Source organism: Phoenix dactylifera, chromosome 9 (assembly GCF_009389715.1).
Source record: "Phoenix dactylifera cultivar Barhee BC4 chromosome 9, palm_55x_up_171113_PBpolish2nd_filt_p, whole genome shotgun sequence".
Taxonomy (NCBI): Eukaryota; Viridiplantae; Streptophyta; class Magnoliopsida; order Arecales; family Arecaceae; genus Phoenix; species Phoenix dactylifera.
Genome location: NC_052400.1, coordinates 16,253,344 through 16,271,359, shown reverse-complemented (window position 1 = coordinate 16,271,359; position 18,016 = coordinate 16,253,344). Strand labels below are relative to the sequence as shown.

Genomic DNA, 18,016 nt, shown 5'->3' with positions numbered 1-18,016 from the left:
AGGTTCAACAAATCATTATCGCAGATTTTGTATTGTACATATTCAATGGAGCGCACATAATTACAAAAAATATTAGATATACGGGAATCCACGATTGCGGGATTGTATTTTCCTAATATAGCTTGAGATCCAAATTGCAATATTTAATCCACTAGCTTAGCTTGAGATCCATACTCCATATTTTACTATAGGGTCCCGCGACACAGGCATGCACTCTTGACCCTGATATGATGATTACCAAGCACTAACCTATTTTTAAAGGTTACTTATGAAAGTTATCGAATAGTATGGCATTATTGTTGTGGATAAAAACTTGGATAAGCTTGGCTGACGGAATTATCCGTTACATGCCACGCATGCAACAGATCAAGACCAACTGTTAATGGGATAGGGCAATGGAGAACGAATTTTTTTTAATTGACTCTGGAGATTAAGGGTAAATTGAAATGATGCCACTACATCCATGGTCATTTTAAGTCGCATCCATTGCAAAACTGATATATTTTTTACCTGCGCTTTCTTGTTCACATAACAGAATGGAATTAATTAATATGTTCTCAGGACTGAATTAATTAATATTTTTAGCCCCACCGAGAGATTATTGGTTCGCATGATATCTTGGTTTGGCGGTGCCAAATATATAATCCCATGCTAGTGGACCATGATATATTTTTAAGGGCGTCTCCTAACTGCACCCATGTAAGTCTGTTTTCCAACCATTTGGAATTGTACAAATGAGCTGCTTTGGATTCCATGTCATGCGAAAATTCCAAAGGGCTTGGCTGAAAATGCAGCAAAAGTCGAGCTTTAGCTCTTGTTGCTCGGAGTTACTACGTAATACATACATAGTAAGTTGTGGTGGTGTGGCCAGTATTGGTATAAATCTAGTTTGGTTAATAGGCTTTATAATGGATAAATCTATTAGCATTACTAATTGGGCTAGGTCCTTACTCCACTTCTATAAATATCTATTTGTAGAGAAATCATATGGTATCTAGGTCTCTACATTTCTGAAGGTATCTATCCTATTGAGGAGATATACATCAAGAAAAATATATCCCATTTAGGATCTTACTGTAGCAATCATCAATAGTTGCTTGCGACTTTCAAGGTACATTTCAATCTTTTCTAATTGAATTTATATATTAACTTTTTAGTGTTCTAATCTTCTGCATGGTATCCAAAAAAAAAAAATCTCACATAGTTAAGAATGAAAAAGCTTCTCCAGTGCTCACCAATTGTCTTTAAAGTTGCTCCAAGAACCTTTGGTATTTCTTTGATGGGCAAACTGAAGGTGCTGTTTGGTTGCTCATGAATACTTTTCAAGGTAGAGTTGGTGAAGAATAATGCCATAATATCTATTGTTAGAAAGTGCCACTCAATGTGAGTGTGTCGGATTAGTGGGCTAGATTCATGAAATGCACATGATATAGTAAAGACTCCGAGTATTCCACAAATCAAACTAACGGTATCAAAAACAAAAGGTCACATTTTGATGTATTTTGGATCGTATGTGTGGTTGATAAAGTAATAGAGAGCCAGTAGACTTGCGTGATATAAAAATATCTTTCTTCAGTGTTATTTTAACAACAAAATTGTTGATGGTAAGTGAAAATTTTACAAATTGTCATAATATAAATACTAACTAATTTATATTTGCCAAAGAGTATGTAATATAAATAGCAACAAATATTAGCAGCCATTAACAGGAAAGCCCCATAAATAGAATTTCTTGTACGGCTTCCATGGATGACTAAAGCATCGCTCATATCTTTAAGAGTTCTTTTCTATTATGTTACCACAAAAGGAAAAGTTTATGTTCACGTTGATGCCAAAGACAAACATACAAGCAAGCGTACAAGTCATGGCAACTCTATTTCTCATTTTCCTTTTTAAGTAGATTAATTACTACGAAAACAGTTCTTTTCCCCACCAAAAAAACAAAAGAAAATTTCGTTATTTCACCCAAAAAAAAAAAGAATTGCTTTGCTGCCAAATTTGAAAATGGAAAAGAGTTTCTTATCAGCAGAGAACAAAAGTTTCGGCCGTCGTCCATGACTTGTCAATTCTACTACGTTTCTCACAGCGAAAATGAAATAATCGGGTAGTCTCCAGGGCCCCAGGCCGGCGCGGCTCACCTTAGCGCGCGACGCGGGGCTGATCCATGACGCCAAGTCGGCAAATAACATTAAACTTCCTCGTGCAAAACGGTGACGACACGTGTGGGAACGGGAGATACGAGCCCAGCCCCAGCGTGCTGATGGCATGAGGACATCAATCCTTCTCCGTGACACACGTTTGCAAGATGGAATCAACCGGCCAAAAAGGCATTAATATTTGACTGGCGTTCTTCGCCTTTGATGAAGGAAAAATAATATTATCAGGCAATCACCCGTTTCCACTGCGAAGTGTAAGCTCGACCAATGAAGCATGAGGCGTGATTCTCGTGTACGGTCAGTTTTGAAATCCGGCGTTTTTTTAGTAATCATGTTCACGTAGACCATGATGCAGAGTGGGGTTTGGTTGCATCATGAGGGGAGGTAGCCGTGGCCAATTGGCGTTGCCAAAGACGTAACCCGTCCATGCTCGAATCAGCTGGTCCACCCAGCCAGAAGAATGATGCCATCGCCCATCGCACGTCATCCACCGGCGCAGCGCGACGCGTTGCTGGCTGGGAGCGATGCGTAACTGCCATTGACGTGTGGCGAGGCATCGCGTGGCGTCACTCCCCTTGGTATTATGGCATGTAGTGTAGTGTCCTTCCCCTATTTCTCCGTCCCACCTATAGAATCCCTTCTTCCTAACCATTTCCCACTCGCTCTCTCTCTGTCTGATATCTGATCACATAGCAAGGGAAGTACGCGAAGGAGATGAAGCAGGCGATCCCGTATAGCAGCGGGACGGCGTGGGCGCCGCGGAGCGACGACGGGGGAGCGATCAACGGCGGGAGGCAGCCGGTGGAGCCGACGGGGATGGCGGCTCGTTGCGCCGCCAGCGGGGGCGACATAAGGAGGATGGTGGAGGAGAACCGGGTGGTGGTGGTGGGGCGGCGCGGGTGCTGCATGGTGCATGTGGTGAGGAGCCTGCTGCTGGGGCAGGGGGTGAACCCGACGGTGTGCGAGGTCGGGGAGGACGCCGACGAGGCCGCGCTTATCGGGGAGCTGCCGACGGAGATGGTCGCCCGCTGCGGCGGGGACGGTGGGGCCCACCTCCGGCGGCAGGGGATGGCGCTTCCGGCTGTGTTCGTCGGGGGGAGGCTGGTTGGGGGGCTGGACCGGCTCATGGCCGTCCACATCTCCGGCGAGCTCGTCCCGATCTTAAAGCAAGCGGGTGCGTTATGGCTCTGAATCCTGGCCGTCATGTTGTTTGATTCTGGAGTCTCACTTTCGCTGTCCTTTTCTTCTTCTTCTTCCTCTTCCTTTCTTTCGGAATATAACGTTAATTTCCGTGTAGTTTACGGCTTGATAGCTCGTATCCGTGTACCTACATATCTGTGGGCCAGATGGGCGTCGGAGTTGTAACCTAGTGGAAGACTCGCACAATTTTAATTCCAATTTCTTTCAGTTTTTGTTACAAAGCAATATTTAATTTTGCTGGGTTAACTATGCCCCACGCTTGCAATAATAAGGAAGGTACACAAGATGACGCTCTTAAATGGGGTACTGGTCTTTTATACACGTGTGCTAGAATCAGAGATGTTATACAAATGCTGTTCTTTTGTCGGATATCAGCTGACAATCTGATGTTGCCATGAAATGGAGAAATCAACTGAGCAATCTCTAGTAACAAAAATATGAGTTTTTTTTTCAAAAAAAAATGATGAAGCTACATATGTATTGAACACCAAAAAAAAAATTTGGAAAAAAAAAAGAAACACAAAAAAGAGAGAGATGATTTTATTTCTTTGTTCCTTCTTTTTACATTCAGTACGCCTTAGAAGTTACTGATAGAAAAAATATTATGAGTGATGCGGATTGTTACGTGATCTCTAAGATTATTCTAACATATTTTTTTAAAAAAGAACATGAGAGTGAAGTTGTAAATTTTGATTTTAAAAGCACCTCGCTTCTTTCACATTCCATAAAAAAATAAAAAAAGGTTTTGTTGTATAAGGAAATGCTCCATAAATTTGAAAGACCATACAGTATAACAAGAATACAAAAATGATAGATAATGTGGGAGAACATGCGTCAATTATATGTTGCCTTTTTTTTTTTTTACTATTTATTAAAATTATAAAAATATGCTTATAATTACATTATGCATTCCAGCTAGGAATGTCAAAAATTTTCATGCACCATCCATGACAAAAGATGGAAGTTTCACGAAAGTCACGGAACAAGTGGCAATTGAATTTTATGCCATTCAACGAAGGAAAGAAGCTAATTATTGTCCACTGAGGAAATAGGATGAGTCAATCTTGCCTCCCACAGTCTACTCCCATTTGGACGCTGTCACATCTGATGTGGCCGCTTGACATATGAATAAAATCGTCATCGAATTTCTTTTTGTTATTGAACGAAACCCTAAATCTTGGGGTGAAAATAACAGCTTACTAAAAACAAGTAAGCAACCACCATCCTGAAGCAATATTTCAACTGGGTTCGTATTTTAGTACCATGGGAAGTTGGAAGCAACGCTTTACACAATATGTTATAACGTTATAACAGTCACCAAACCAAGACATGTTATAACGGCCATTTTTCATCTTGAAAAACATTTTTTTCTTAATTTTAATATTTAAAATAATCACTAAAATAATAGTTGTTGTAACAGGAATAATGGATAATAATGGCGTTCAAATTTTCTTTTTTATTATGTAAAAATAATATATCCTGGAAAGAATTTTGAAAAACTATTTTTTTGAAAATATTATTTTATTTAAATATATAAATGAAAATAGTAATCTTTTTTACTTATAACAGCCTGTTGTAACTAAAAATAATGGAAATAACAAAAACTAATGTCATTATATATTTCAACATTATTTAACTGATGAGTAATGTAATCAAGGTGGTGGAAACCGTTATATATAATAGCTATTATAACCACTATGAACAAAGTCGTTACAACCATAATTAGAAAGCATTCTCTGGTAATAGAAATCCCCTATTTATTATTTAACCTTGCCATAGAGGTGGTTTGCCCCAGCCCCCATGTCAACCTCCTACATGAATATTGAAGGTGGGTAATAGAAATCGAATACCTATTCATCATGTTTATCTCGAATTTGTTTATAAATAACCAGTATTGTCTCGAAGACAAATTTTAAAAGGGATCACTTACGTAAGTATTGCCAATATCCCCTCTAGCATTCACGCTAAGAAACATAAAGATATGGAATGTCATGGCATATTAGCTAATGAGTAAACACTCCCGGTAAGATTGCATCTTTTTTATAAAAAAATATGCTATCATTTAATACATGTGCAATTATTTGTTGAGATATTGACATTTGGATAGAGGATACAGGTTGTATCCTTCATGCCAAGAAAAGATTTTCCTTTCTTAGGTTGGATCACGCACTACCCAAATCTCAAAGCACTCTAAACTCCATCATCAATCCATATGCATAGATCTTAAAGTGAGCATTGAATGATCCAACAGTTGATTCGCGCAAAGGAAGATAAATCGTTCTTTCACCCAAAAGATACAACCCATTCCTTTGGATGAAAACAAGTCAAGATAAGGCATATAAGTGGCAACTTTTTTGAGGGCTGCACCACTAATGTGTAATAATTTAATCAAAGTTGGGATAATCGAGGACCACAATTTAATAGATTCCAGGACATTCAAGCCATTTGGGGCTCGTTTGGTTCGCGGAAAGTATTTTCCTTCCTAAGAACATGATTCCTGGGAAACAAATTCCTAGGAAGAGGATGCCTAGGAGGGCTCGTTTGGTTCGCGGGAAGCATTTTCCTTCCTAGGAATATGATTCCTGGGAAACAAATTCCTAGGAAGAGAATGCCTAGGAAAGTAATTTTGGCATGTTTGGTTGACCATGGGAAAGTGACAAATTTCCAAGGTACTTATGTTTGGTTGGCCATCCACTTTCCTAGGAAAGTTATATATAATTCCTATTATGCCCTTAATAAAAATTAGGTTTTTAATGCCTCTTTAATGCTTCTTTAATGCTGAAAGGACTTTTTGGGAAAAAGTAAAAATGGAGTGATTCCCACCTCATGGAAAAGTAACTTTCCCATGTTTCTCATGGGAAAGACTTTCCCATGAAATGTGGGAATCACATTCCCATGGGAATATAACTTTCCCTTCTCTCTCCTTTGAAAACTCCAACCAAACAAGAGGCATCTCATTACTTTCCCGTTGACCACACTTTCCCCCCTTCTTTTCCCGCGAACCAAACGAGCCCGGAAAGTATTTTTGGCATGTTTGGTTGACCATGGAAAAGTGACAAATTTCCAAGGTGCTTATGTTTGGTTGGCCATCCACTTTCGTAGGAAAGTTATATATAATTCCTATTATGCCCTTAATAAAAATTAGGTTTTTAATGCCTCTTTAATGCTTCTTTAATACTGAAGGGACTTTTTGGGAAAAAGTAAAAATGAAGTGATTCCCGCCTCATGGGAAAGTAACTTTCCCATGTTTCTCATGGGAAAGACTTTCCCATGAAATGTGGGAATCACATTTCCATGGGAATACAACTTTCCCTTCTCTCTCCTTTGAAAACTCCAACCAAACAAGAGGCATCTCATTACTTTTCCGTTGACCACACTTTCCCCCCTTCTTTTCCCGCGAACCAAACGAGCCCTTGATCCCAGCTTATGTTAACCAAAAACATAATTCATTAGCAAAACATTGCAACAAAAGTAAGACCATGCTTGCCTTTTTAACCAAAAATAACCACCACATTGTAAGTTGAAATGTGGTACTATGTATGGAGATACAAAAAATAATAGAAAAATAGTAGTACTCATCTAATCTTATCCTAAATTAATTGTATCTATGGAGGATAGAAAAATATCCTAAATTCTCTATATTGTTGCCATACTAGACCATAAAGTTTCAATTATCCCAAAAAATATCTAAGGAAGAATCATCAATCTGTTTGCCTTCAAACCGTTATTTGGGTAAACGTGTGGAAACCTAGCAATTTAGGTCTAAATACAATGGGGCCGATACTTTCAGGATTTCCTATCAGCCTTCAATTTATTATTTAGGCAAAAGAGTGGAAAGCTATCAATTTATTTCTAAATGCAAAAGGCTAATGTTGGTAGGGTTGGCAGGAAGACTAGTGCAATTTAAGGGATTGACGCTATTCATGATGGGTTAATTGCTGAGCCAGTGCCACATTAGCATATGGAATGAGTGGAGCCCCACGACCTATATGTTAGAGAAGTTTAAAACCTAGCCACCACAAGCTTAAAATTGATCCTTCTTGGGTTATGTTTGGGTAATCTAGTAGAATCAGACTGAATTTCTTACTGGATTCATGTATCTACCAACAACCCCTAGCTGCAGTCTTGTCGAATCCACTAATCCAAACAAAATCTAGCATGAATGGTAGTGGACTACCCAAACAAGCCCTTAATAGAATCATCTTATACTTGCGCTACATATAAGCACACACCATCTTAGGTGCTTCACCAATCTTAATTTGTGTTATTGCTAGTACTATGTAGCAAGTCCAATTCCACCCTTATTGTTTCTAACATACATCTATTTTAGTGTTCTTATCTTTGTCAAGCATATTCTGTGTGCACAAATCGTGCTCGTTCCAACACTCTTAACTGTATGATAGGTAGTCTAGATAATACTTTCTAATTGCTGATCCAAAGCCATAGATCCACAACTTTCAGCATATTTTATCCAGATTCAGGATAAATCCTCGACTATCTCTCTGTCCATTTATGCCCTGAATTTGAGACTACAACAGGTACTGATATACTCAAACTTGTTTCAAAGCATCATCTTTCTAAACCTAATAGAATAATTACACTCCACTTTTGGTTTTCTTTAGTCCTAAATCCTATCATCCTCAATTCTTCTCTATGGTTCCAACTGAACTAGCTTCATACTGTAGTTTCGTCCTAGTTATAGTTCCACCAAGCAGCATTCCCTGATCTTGAACATTAACCAACAAATGATTGATATAAAATCCAGGAGGTCTCTAAAATTAACCACTTGTTCAAAGCTTATCAACATAGTCACATACTAAGACCCAACTAACCTAAAGTCTATGTTTTGAAACATATATAGTCAGTAAAATTGTTTTCTGTAAATGATAGAGAAGCTTTCTTGCTGCATACTTTTCTCTTTTCTTGGTTTCTCTTTGCTAAACCGCCTTATTCTTGCTACTGGTCCGTTGGTACTGAGGTGGTACCGGGGTGACATACTCACACATGGATGAGGAACTTAGTGGAGAGAACCCACGGGTCGGGGAGGGTACACGAAAACTTGCGGCCTGCATCAAACATTCCCTAGTGAAGGAGGGGCTGCTACGCGGATGAGGTGCCCCCCCTCCTTTTTTTGTACCAAAAAAAAAAAAAAAGAGAGGCTTGGATAACTTGTTCACCCTTCAGTAGTTATAAATCTAATGGTTAAGATAGTTCTTACTATTTTTGATACTCAAATCTAACTACAACCAGTTATGAGGAATAGAGATAGAACTACAAAGACTAGACTTTTCTTTATCTAAAAATTTAACAATTACTTTTGAGCTAAGGGAGGGCTCGATGATCAATAATTAGATCAAGAGAGTAACATAATTCGCTAATTAGATAATTTATGAAGAAAAAAGAAAAAAAAATCAAACATTATGAACAAGAATAAGAAGTAAGATTTACAATAAGGTGACCGAACACTTAAACAAATTTAAAACAATTGAAGTCAAAGTTTAGATCTTGGCGTGACCTTGCAGTCAAAGTTTTCTTCTAAAACCTTATATGGTTCCCATGTTGAAAGTCAGTTAATTCTGAGCTTACGCTTAATGATGATGAATGGACTAAGTACTTTGTTATGCAGAGTTTTAGTTACATATAAGAGAACAAGCCACTTCAATTTTATTAGATTTTCATTCTAAATATCAGAATAACTAGACTAGTTGCCATGTGCTAGTTAGATAGAAGACTTGATATGCGCATGTTTATGAGTATCAAGAAAGAAATAAAAGGACCTAATAATTGGGTATACACTTAACACCTATAACAAATGTTTTTTTTTTTGAAAGTGAAAATTAAATAGAATTTGTTAAGCATAAAAAGGGGCATTTATTGAATAGAACTGTACTGGCACGGCAAATTTCTCATGAGCAGGATCGTTAAGGGTCACATATTAGCTCCTCACGACGTTTCAAGAGTGGGTTTGGAAATTTCTTTGTTCCATTAAAATGGAATGCAAATAATACAAAATACCATATGATTAGGCTTCGTAGTAGTCTAATGTTTCTGGTAGCTGCATTCTCAAAATGAGAACATATATGAAACTGACATCACACATGATCTGGTAGCTATTTGTTATCCTGAATCCTAGTGTTTCAACACAAATGTTGGTCATTGAAGTCTGATCCCTTAACCAAATGAAGGTAGGACCCAGGCTCTTTCGCTTTTCCTTGAACTTTAATTGGTGGGTCTTGCCATTTATTTGCCTCATCCCAACTTCAAAGAACCATAAAAAGGAATGGAGCGTCTTCTGGCTTCTTTATCAACGTCGGGGTTTTGAATTTGAGCTCGACTCGTTCAGCTCTTGGACTAGGGAAATATGCTTGAGTCCTTCCTCTGGGGTTTCCTCCACATCCAAAACAATTAAGCCAAAGAAACAAACATACCCTTGATGACAAGGTTTCTCTTTTTCCCACCCCACTCAAACCTTTTAATCCTCTCACTATTAAAACTGGGACCACGTTCCTATGAACAGTAATTCTGGGACCTTGGAAAGGAATCTGGTGTCGAGAAAGGTGTGGAAATTTGGAGCTGAGCCTAGGGCAAGGGGAGAATATCCTAGGAGCTAGAATAGTTCATATACTAAACTCCAAAAACTTAGTTCTAAATAATGGTCTAAGGCAATACTATCACATTAAAATACTGTAAGATCGTAGCCACGCTTTGAACTATATAAAGTTGGTCCACAAACCGATGACTTCCCACACTTCCAAAAATTCACTGTCTACTTTGCTGCTTCCCTTCGGTCCCTTTCCTTTCTTCTCTCTATACTATTATTACTACTTAGTTCTCTACCTTGGTTAGTTTGATGTTCTTTGAAGTTTAAAGCTCACCCAACTGCTTCCATCAAGGGGAATGAGAGGTAAACACTAATAAGATGTGAAGTGCAAGTACTCAGTTTTCCTGCATCACTAGTTCAATGCATGAGCAAGATCACGTATGATGGCATCATAAGATTGGGATCATTCTGATCATATCCTTGTTGAGAATGACAAAAACCGATTCCCTTGTCCTTATACCACACTTCTGTTTCCCCACACTAGGACTAGGGTATCCAAGATAGCTGTCCGCTGATATATATCTGCACATTTGAACAAGCACGCATGTGGCATGCAAAAAAATATTATGCGTCCTTCTGCCTCTGATACGGATTAATGCTGCAAAAGAGGAAGAGTGAACAAAATAAGGTAGCTGATCGAGTAGCAGATCTTTTTTCCGTCTTGTTTGGCGTCGCCTAGCCTTGGAGTTCGATAGCCTCCATGGCGGTAGCACGTGCATGCGCGTAGCCAGGAACAAGAGTACGAGAACCACCACCCTCTTGCTATTATTAAACTAAGCAGATAAGCAGTTATTTTATCTGAGACCGTGTAATTTGTCTCTGAATCCATGCCTTGGGCCTCTCAAGCAGAAGTTCAAATCTATGGAAATTTATGCCACTTTTTTTTTTTGAGAAGAATCTATGCCACTTAATGAAACATATATGGGATACTCCGCATGGAAAAAGCTTCAAGAAAGATGTGAAAAATACTAATGTATCAGGTGTTTGGACCACAAATTATTGCCGAGCTGGTGAAGCCTGCAGATGCTGATGGTATGCATTCTTGTAGTTTTCTGTATGATGATCAGGATTTTAGAGCCATGAAATGAATTGAAGGCAGAAAAATTGTAGATCTAAGTATAAACCGGACCATGAAATGTTAACACCACACTAAACAAGCTTAGAGATGGTTCTATATGTTTACTGATGGATTAAATTGAACCTAGTGCTGAAAGTGTCACAAGAGGCTTCTGCAACCTCATTGACATCTTTGCCCTTTGGGTATATATATACATAGCACTCCTGCTAACTTTAAGGAACAACCGACCATTCATTTTAATGGCGTAACACCTATTGTATCTTTTTGGTTGATGTGTCAATATGCACCCAAAAATTTCGGCCTATCTCTTTAACCATCAGATCCCATTTGACATGTCACTGTGCAATGAAGATAAAGAGATGACGCGAAATAATCCACTTGGAGTTTCTCATTTCGAGTTTCACTTTTGATGGTCATTGGCCAAGGCTCTTTTGGGAGAAGAAAAAAAAAGGCAGTTAATGCCCACACCCGTTTGACCTTTCATAGTATAGCAAATAACATCCACTGAGTGCTGCTTTACTGCTGTATTGAGTTGATCAAAAGCAAGGGAAAAGGCAAACAGCGAATTATGGAATAATCATTCGAAATGGGAAGGGCATTGGAGCACAGCTTTGCCCCCACCTCATCATATGTGTCATCATGCACGTCTCCTCGTCAACTTTCGCCTTTTACACCGCCTCTCCTGAAAACAAATATTATTCTATGATTTCAAAAGTCCATAGAGAGAGAGAGAGAGAGCTATAATTCTATCCTCGAGCCATTAACACTAGCCTTAGTTTTCTTAGGCATACCAAAGGAAAAGCCAGTGAGCTCTCTTGTTAGGAAAGAGGAACCAAAAAAAATGGCTGGAGAAGCAATTTCAAATGTCTTCCAGTTAAATCCATGTCGTGATCCCAATACTCCTCCAGCGGTAAAGAAGAAGAGAAACCTACCAGGAACTCCAGGCAAGGAGAAACAACATATTAGAATTAAACTCTAATCCCTTCTCTCTCTCATCTTCTTTATCTTCTTCTCCTCCACTTTTTCTACTTCCGCGCGCGTTGTCCTTTCTCGAGCTCTTAATAATATCTTACATGGTTTAATTGTGTGTGTGTGTTCTTATGAGCAGATCCTGAAGCAGAGGTCATTGCCTTGTCTCCAAAGGCCCTCTTAGCCACCAACCGGTTCTTGTGCGAGATTTGCGGTAAAGGCTTCCAGAGAGACCAGAACCTCCAGCTCCACCGCAGGGGGCACAACCTCCCGTGGAAGCTAAGGCAAAAAAGCACAAAAGAGCCGAGGAAAAGAGTCTACGTGTGCCCTGAGAAGAGCTGCATCCACCACAATCCCGCGAGAGCGCTTGGAGATCTGACCGGCATAAAGAAGCACTTCTGCAGGAAGCATGGCGAGAAGAAGTGGAAGTGCGAGAAGTGCTCCAAGCGATACGCAGTGCAGTCTGACTGGAAGGCGCACTCCAAGACCTGCGGCACGAGGGAGTACCGCTGCGACTGTGGTATCCTTTTCTCCAGGTTAGAGCCTGGTGTTTTGGTTGGTCATAAGCCTGTGCCATGGATTAATTACGTTAAAATAAAGGAAGAAGATGAAATCTCTGTATATTGTATTAATTCACTGTCATAACAATATGTACATTAACATATAGCCTAACAATATGGTTAATTAATAAGAAAAGTGTATGACCAGTACACTAACATCCTCTCAAACTCATAAGAAAGATGTATCAAGGCTCATAAGGAAATATCAATCATATTTGAACTAGTACCATAACAAGTTAGCCTATTGGAAGAGGAAACTAATTAGCTTGTTTTCACTTTACTCATCAGTTCCAACTACCGCCGTTATTGCTAGCAACGTCACCTTCATCAATTTTTTTGCATGATACACTAGTTCCAACTAATGATATGGGCTTTTTCTTTCACAAACAAACAGGAGAGACAGTTTTATAACACACAGGGCCTTCTGTGATGCCTTAGCTGAAGAGACCGCAAGAGTTTCTGTAGTATCCGGCATCAACCACACGATGCCCATCGTCAATGCCAGTTACCTTCTCCCTGATGGTTTGATGAGATCTGATATGCTGCAGAACTTCTCGTCTAATATTAAGACTGATATGTCCAACTGCAAAGCTGATGATAAGGCTAGACCAAAGCTTCCCTTGTGGATGGGCCACGGAATTCAGAGCAGTGAGCCTTTAAGCAGCCCCACCAGTCTCTCTGATATCAATCAAATCGGATCAATGGGTGCCGGAACCTTGTATGGTGATCTCTTCACCTCATGTTCAAATTCGCAGCATCTCAACTCTGAATTAAGTTGGCTGTATGGCAGCAAACTCTTGCCTTCGAGCAGTGCTGTTGAGCTAACAAGCACCTCAATTCCAGCAACCACCATGAAGGAGGTCGACAGCTCGCAATCTCTCCTCGCTAGCATTCCTTCCTTGTTTAGCGCTCAACATCACCATTGTCCTGCACAGGCGTCGAATATGTCTGCAACAGCGTTGTTGCAGAAAGCTGCTCAAATTGGCGTGACTTCCACCATTCCATTTATTGGGAGCTTTGAGCCATCGAAGTGCCAAGATACTCAGATTGAAGATGCTAGCAAATACGATGGACTCCTCAATCCAAACCAGCCGAGCAACCTAGAGAACGTTGTAAGTGGTTTCACAGCATCGGACCCGTACAATTTGTTCTCTGAAAGACGCTGCAGCTCTGTAAAAGATGATTCGGGAGGTGGAGGAGAGACTAGGGATTTCTTAGGTGTTTGGGTGCATCCCCTCTGCCCCTCATCAATCAACGGATGGATCTGAGTCGAAAGCTAAGTTGTTGAGGGAAAAAGGAAGGGCAGGCATGGAGAGATTATTTTATTTGCAAATTTTGCAGGGAAGAAAAAGGTGGTATCACTGCTTCATGTGAGTTGATGGATGTGCTCAGAGGGCAAATGTGCATTCAAAAGTAACTAACTAGAGGTCCGCCTATATTTTTCAGGAACCCTAAAAGGCAGTATTCTGGGATGCTGCTTTTGTTTTGGAAAAAGTGGGAGTGGTTTGGGAGGCAAAGAGCACCCTCATTTTAGCTCTGTTGTTGCATTCCATCTCTTTCGAGGATGTTTTCTGTTTAAGCTGAACTTTAGTAATTTTAGTGCCATAAAACTAGATTTTTTTTCTTCTCTAATAAAACAATGGATATTGCTTACGTGCTTGGCTACCTGTCCCTCTTCTTTTTTTCCTTTTTTTTTTTTGGGCGAAAACTGTATTCCATATAGTACATCTAGCCATATCAAAAGGAAGTAAAGAGTATAAGATAGGAGGTATGTCTCCTACAGATGTTTAGATAAACTCTCCAAAGTGCCGGATCACAAATGAGACAACCCAGTCCGCTACATTGTTCGCCTTCCGAAATATATGTAATGCTTAAAAATCGCTCAGCTCCTGAGCCAATCTACATATGGCATTCTCTGTACCTACTGCATGCTTGCCTAGTCCAACTCCTAACATACCCATCATGCCTTGTGTTGAATTCCCAAATTAGCTAAGTACAAATGGATATGACATGCCTAAGCAACAAGCCACATTGTAAATATAAGTATTTGACAAAGATAATTTGAAGTGGTACAAATTCTTGATGCCCATAATATTATGTATGTCCATATATGCACGCGTGGATACATACATACAGAATAAGAAAGCACTCATAAATTATAGACGTATATGTGGTCGCTTGACAATGAATTTATTTGTCCAGTATGTTCATGCATATGCAAACAGCAATGATTAAAAAATAATAATATTCATTAATGTTGTAAAAATTTTAGTCAGTCGGGTGGTGCGAGCGAGATAAATTTTTAGTTGGCTGGCTGGTCGGTCGCCCGAATAGGAGATTAATTACGTGCCTTTATTGATTTATTTATCTCTCGTTTTAGGTGCCGTGCAATTTGGAATATATTTATTCATTCGAGCAGAGCGTGCAGTTTGAGGCATTGACGCCAGAAACATGAAACTGGCTCGGAACCTTTGGAAGAAAGAGAGCTTCGGAAGATGAACATAGTATTTGTGTGCCTCCCAAGCAAGCAAGCAAGAGATACAGAGATGAGACTACGAGAGCTTTGGAATTTTTTTCTCTCTTCCTTTGTTCATGTTGCGAGTCATCTCAAACTTTGGATTTTTTTTTTTCTCTTCCTTTGTTCATGTTTCTCTTTTTTTTTTTTGATAAAAAATAGGAGGAGAGGGAAAGGGACCAGCCCACCCGCATAGCAGCCCCACTACTGGACCCCTCTTCTACCAGAAAATGTTCAGATCGTAGGTTTCGCATGCTTTTCTCGACTTGTAGGCTCATGCTTCTCTTTCTTTGTTCGTGCCAACAAATAGATTAAATTTGGGCCTACAGTGGGAAGAATTTCAAAAGGCCTTGCTTGCCAACCCCATCCAGATCACTAATTAGGCCCATGAGTGCTCCATTTTAAGGATATCACCACCACCTAGAGGTGAACAACGATGCATGACGTCACAGTCATGGGCCAATTCAGCAGCAAGAAAAAGTAGAAGAAGCGGGTGTCGCTAGGGTTAGGTTCACTAGGATGCAACCTGACCCAACGCCTGTTTTGAATTGAGTTGTATCTGTTTTTTTTTTTTTTTTTTTTTTTTTTTTTTTTTTTTTTTTTTTTCTGAAAAAAAAAGTCAACTTGATTCATGATAGATTTGTGGGGCAGGGTCGATGACTTTGGCATACATCCAAACCTCTCCGTAATCCAAGTTTGATATCTTTTCAACCTAATGCAAACCAAATCCGTCTGTATCTACAAACAACACACCTCACTTAAATCTTACAAAAAAATTCAAGCTTTCCTTTCGCTTTAGCAACCAGATATTTTGGACTTGGATTCTTGAATGGAATTTATTGCTCAACTTGACGTTGAGTCAACCTAACCATTTTGCACATTGAGTAAGAGACCTCATTTTTTGTTTTTTCATTAAGGACTTGTTTGGTTTGTAGAAAAAAAAGAAAAAAAATGTTGTCAAGAGAATTTTTTTTTTGTTTGCCTGTTTGGAGTTTTCAAGAAACAGTTATAGAAAAATAGCATTTTCATGAGAATATGACCCGCATGGTTTATAAAAAAAATAAAAAAAGGAATGAAAAAGCTATTTTTTGATTTTTTTTTAAAAACTATCATTAAACCATCAAAATTTATAGATAAAATCTTTTTCTTTATTAAGAGTATTATATGTATTTTCCATAACTTTTTTAAGAAAATAAATATTTAATCAAATATAGATCATTTTAAAATATACCAAAAACATGTCAAAATCATTTTTTTATACATTATATTCTCAAAAAATGATTTTTAAAAATATTTTAGTAAAAAAAAATTTGTGGAATCAAATCCATTAGAACACATTCTTCAACTGGTTTTCTGCCCCTTTTTTTTTTCCACTCGAAAGAGAAATGGAACACGATTTCGGGTTGTGAAACATAACGAACTTATACAATTTGTCTTAAATAAAGCTTAAAACTAAAAGAAGTCCGAAGCGTGTCCATTTTTTCTTAAAATCCGTGGCCGTACCTCTCGTCACACGTCAGCCGTTCGATTTCCTATGACGGCTATCCTGCCATTAAATCCAGAACGGCAACTTTCTCGATCCCGTAGACGCCACCCTGGCAATCCGCTATCCGAGCGAATACCTCTCAACGATCCTCAGCCATAGATCTTCCCTCCGTACCTACGGCCACGATTCAACCTCATTTCCTTCGGCCCGCCTTGAATCGCTTTCATTTTCGCATCTTCCCGCCTCCGCGCCCCATATAAATACCTCGTCCAGATCCCTTCCCCTCCCATCGCTGATCCGGTCGCGCCCTTTCGTTTTTGTTTGCCCTCAGACCCTAACTTTCTTCAGCGATCCATTTGCGAGCGATGGCGCGGACGAAACAGACGGCGAGGAAGTCGACCGGCGGGAAGGCTCCCCGGAAGCAGCTTGCGACGAAGGCGGCGAGGAAGTCGGCGCCGGCGACGGGCGGTGTGAAGAAGCCCCACCGGTTTCGCCCCGGAACGGTGGCGCTGCGGGAGATCCGCAAGTACCAGAAGAGCACGGAGCTTCTCATCCGGAAGCTCCCCTTCCAGCGGCTCGTTCGGGAGATCGCCCAGGACTTCAAGACCGACCTCCGCTTCCAAAGCTCCGCGGTGGCGGCGCTGCAGGAGGCTGCGGAGGCCTACCTGGTGGGGCTCTTCGAGGACACCAACCTCTGCGCCATCCACGCCAAGCGCGTAACCATTATGCCCAAAGATATCCAGCTTGCACGCCGCATCCGAGGCGAGCGTGCCTGAATGGTTTGAGACGGTTTCCTGGGGCTAATGTTGTAGTGTATCGTGTCGGGGCAAGCAGGCAAAGGGATATCTTATTGAACGGGATGGCTAATGGTGTCGTTTGTATATCTGAAGGATTGGGTTTCTGCTTTTTTTTGTGTTTTTTTCCTCGATGTTAGGATTTGATGGTCTAGGGTTTTTGGATGTTTCTATGGATGATCGTGGCCAAAATGAAGGAAACTCTGCCGTTTATTTGTGCTGGTCTTTGTTTATGTTTGGTTAGGGATTATTTAGTTGGTGTGATTTGGATGTAAATAATTTTAAGCATTGTAAGACATGTTTTGTTGGGTGTTGGATTTTGAAATAGGGATGATTAACTTCTATTCCAATTATTTAGATGGAATGAGTTTTATTCTTATTTTTATTTTAGAAAAATGAGAATTGCTTGAATTCTTCATAATTAAATCTTTATTCTTCCTTGGTATTTAAATTTTATTTTGATCTAAATTTTAATCATAAACTAGATATATTAGGACATGTGGTTATTTTGATTTATATTTTAATAATTCACTATAACGTGGATTTTGATTATGAACCAAATGCATCTTTAAATCCATTAGCCCAATTGGTTTACCTAAAGCATTATTATGCCACCCAAGGCAAATGATTTTTGAATTTTTAATATTTGGTTTTCTA

General features: G+C 39.6%; 3 protein-coding genes across 3 annotated transcripts; all 3 read left to right on the top strand.

The window, feature by feature from the left end:
* The first annotated feature begins 2,455 nt into the window (after nucleotides 1–2,455).
* Nucleotides 2,456–3,653, top strand: LOC103697245 (monothiol glutaredoxin-S3-like). The gene has a single exon (XM_008779099.4). It carries the CDS (start codon nucleotides 2,871–2,873, stop codon nucleotides 3,345–3,347), a length of 477 nt encoding a protein of 158 aa, XP_008777321.1. The 5' UTR covers nucleotides 2,456–2,870; the 3' UTR covers nucleotides 3,348–3,653.
* A 7,275-nt stretch (nucleotides 3,654–10,928) lies between these two features.
* LOC103701685 (zinc finger protein NUTCRACKER-like) lies at nucleotides 10,929–14,217 on the top strand. The gene is made up of 3 exons (XM_039130591.1): nucleotides 10,929–10,989; nucleotides 12,144–12,540; nucleotides 12,959–14,217. Exons 1-3 carry the CDS (start codon nucleotides 10,929–10,931, stop codon nucleotides 13,830–13,832), a joined length of 1,332 nt encoding a protein of 443 aa, XP_038986519.1. The 3' UTR covers nucleotides 13,833–14,217.
* A 2,641-nt stretch (nucleotides 14,218–16,858) lies between these two features.
* Nucleotides 16,859–17,711, top strand: LOC103697326 (histone H3.2). The gene has a single exon (XM_008779199.4). It carries the CDS (start codon nucleotides 16,931–16,933, stop codon nucleotides 17,339–17,341), a length of 411 nt encoding a protein of 136 aa, XP_008777421.1. The 5' UTR covers nucleotides 16,859–16,930; the 3' UTR covers nucleotides 17,342–17,711.
* Nucleotides 17,712–18,016: the final 305 nt, after the last annotated feature.

What these genes read in the sequence shown, in the direction of transcription:
- LOC103697326 (XM_008779199.4), top strand. Translation starts at nt 16,931, where the DNA reads ATGGCGCGGACGAAACAGACGGCGAGGAAGTCGACCGGCGGGAAGGCT.
- LOC103701685 (XM_039130591.1), top strand. Translation starts at nt 10,929, where the DNA reads ATGTATCAGGTGTTTGGACCACAAATTATTGCCGAGCTGGTGAAGCCT. An exon ending in GAAGCCTGCAGATGCTGATG is followed by an intron (nt 10,990 to 12,143) that starts GTATGCATTCTT and finishes TCTTATGAGCAG; the next exon opens with ATCCTGAAGCAGAGGTCATT. An exon ending in TGTGGTATCCTTTTCTCCAG is followed by an intron (nt 12,541 to 12,958) that starts GTTAGAGCCTGG and finishes ACAAACAAACAG; the next exon opens with GAGAGACAGTTTTATAACAC.
- LOC103697245 (XM_008779099.4), top strand. Translation starts at nt 2,871, where the DNA reads ATGAAGCAGGCGATCCCGTATAGCAGCGGGACGGCGTGGGCGCCGCGG.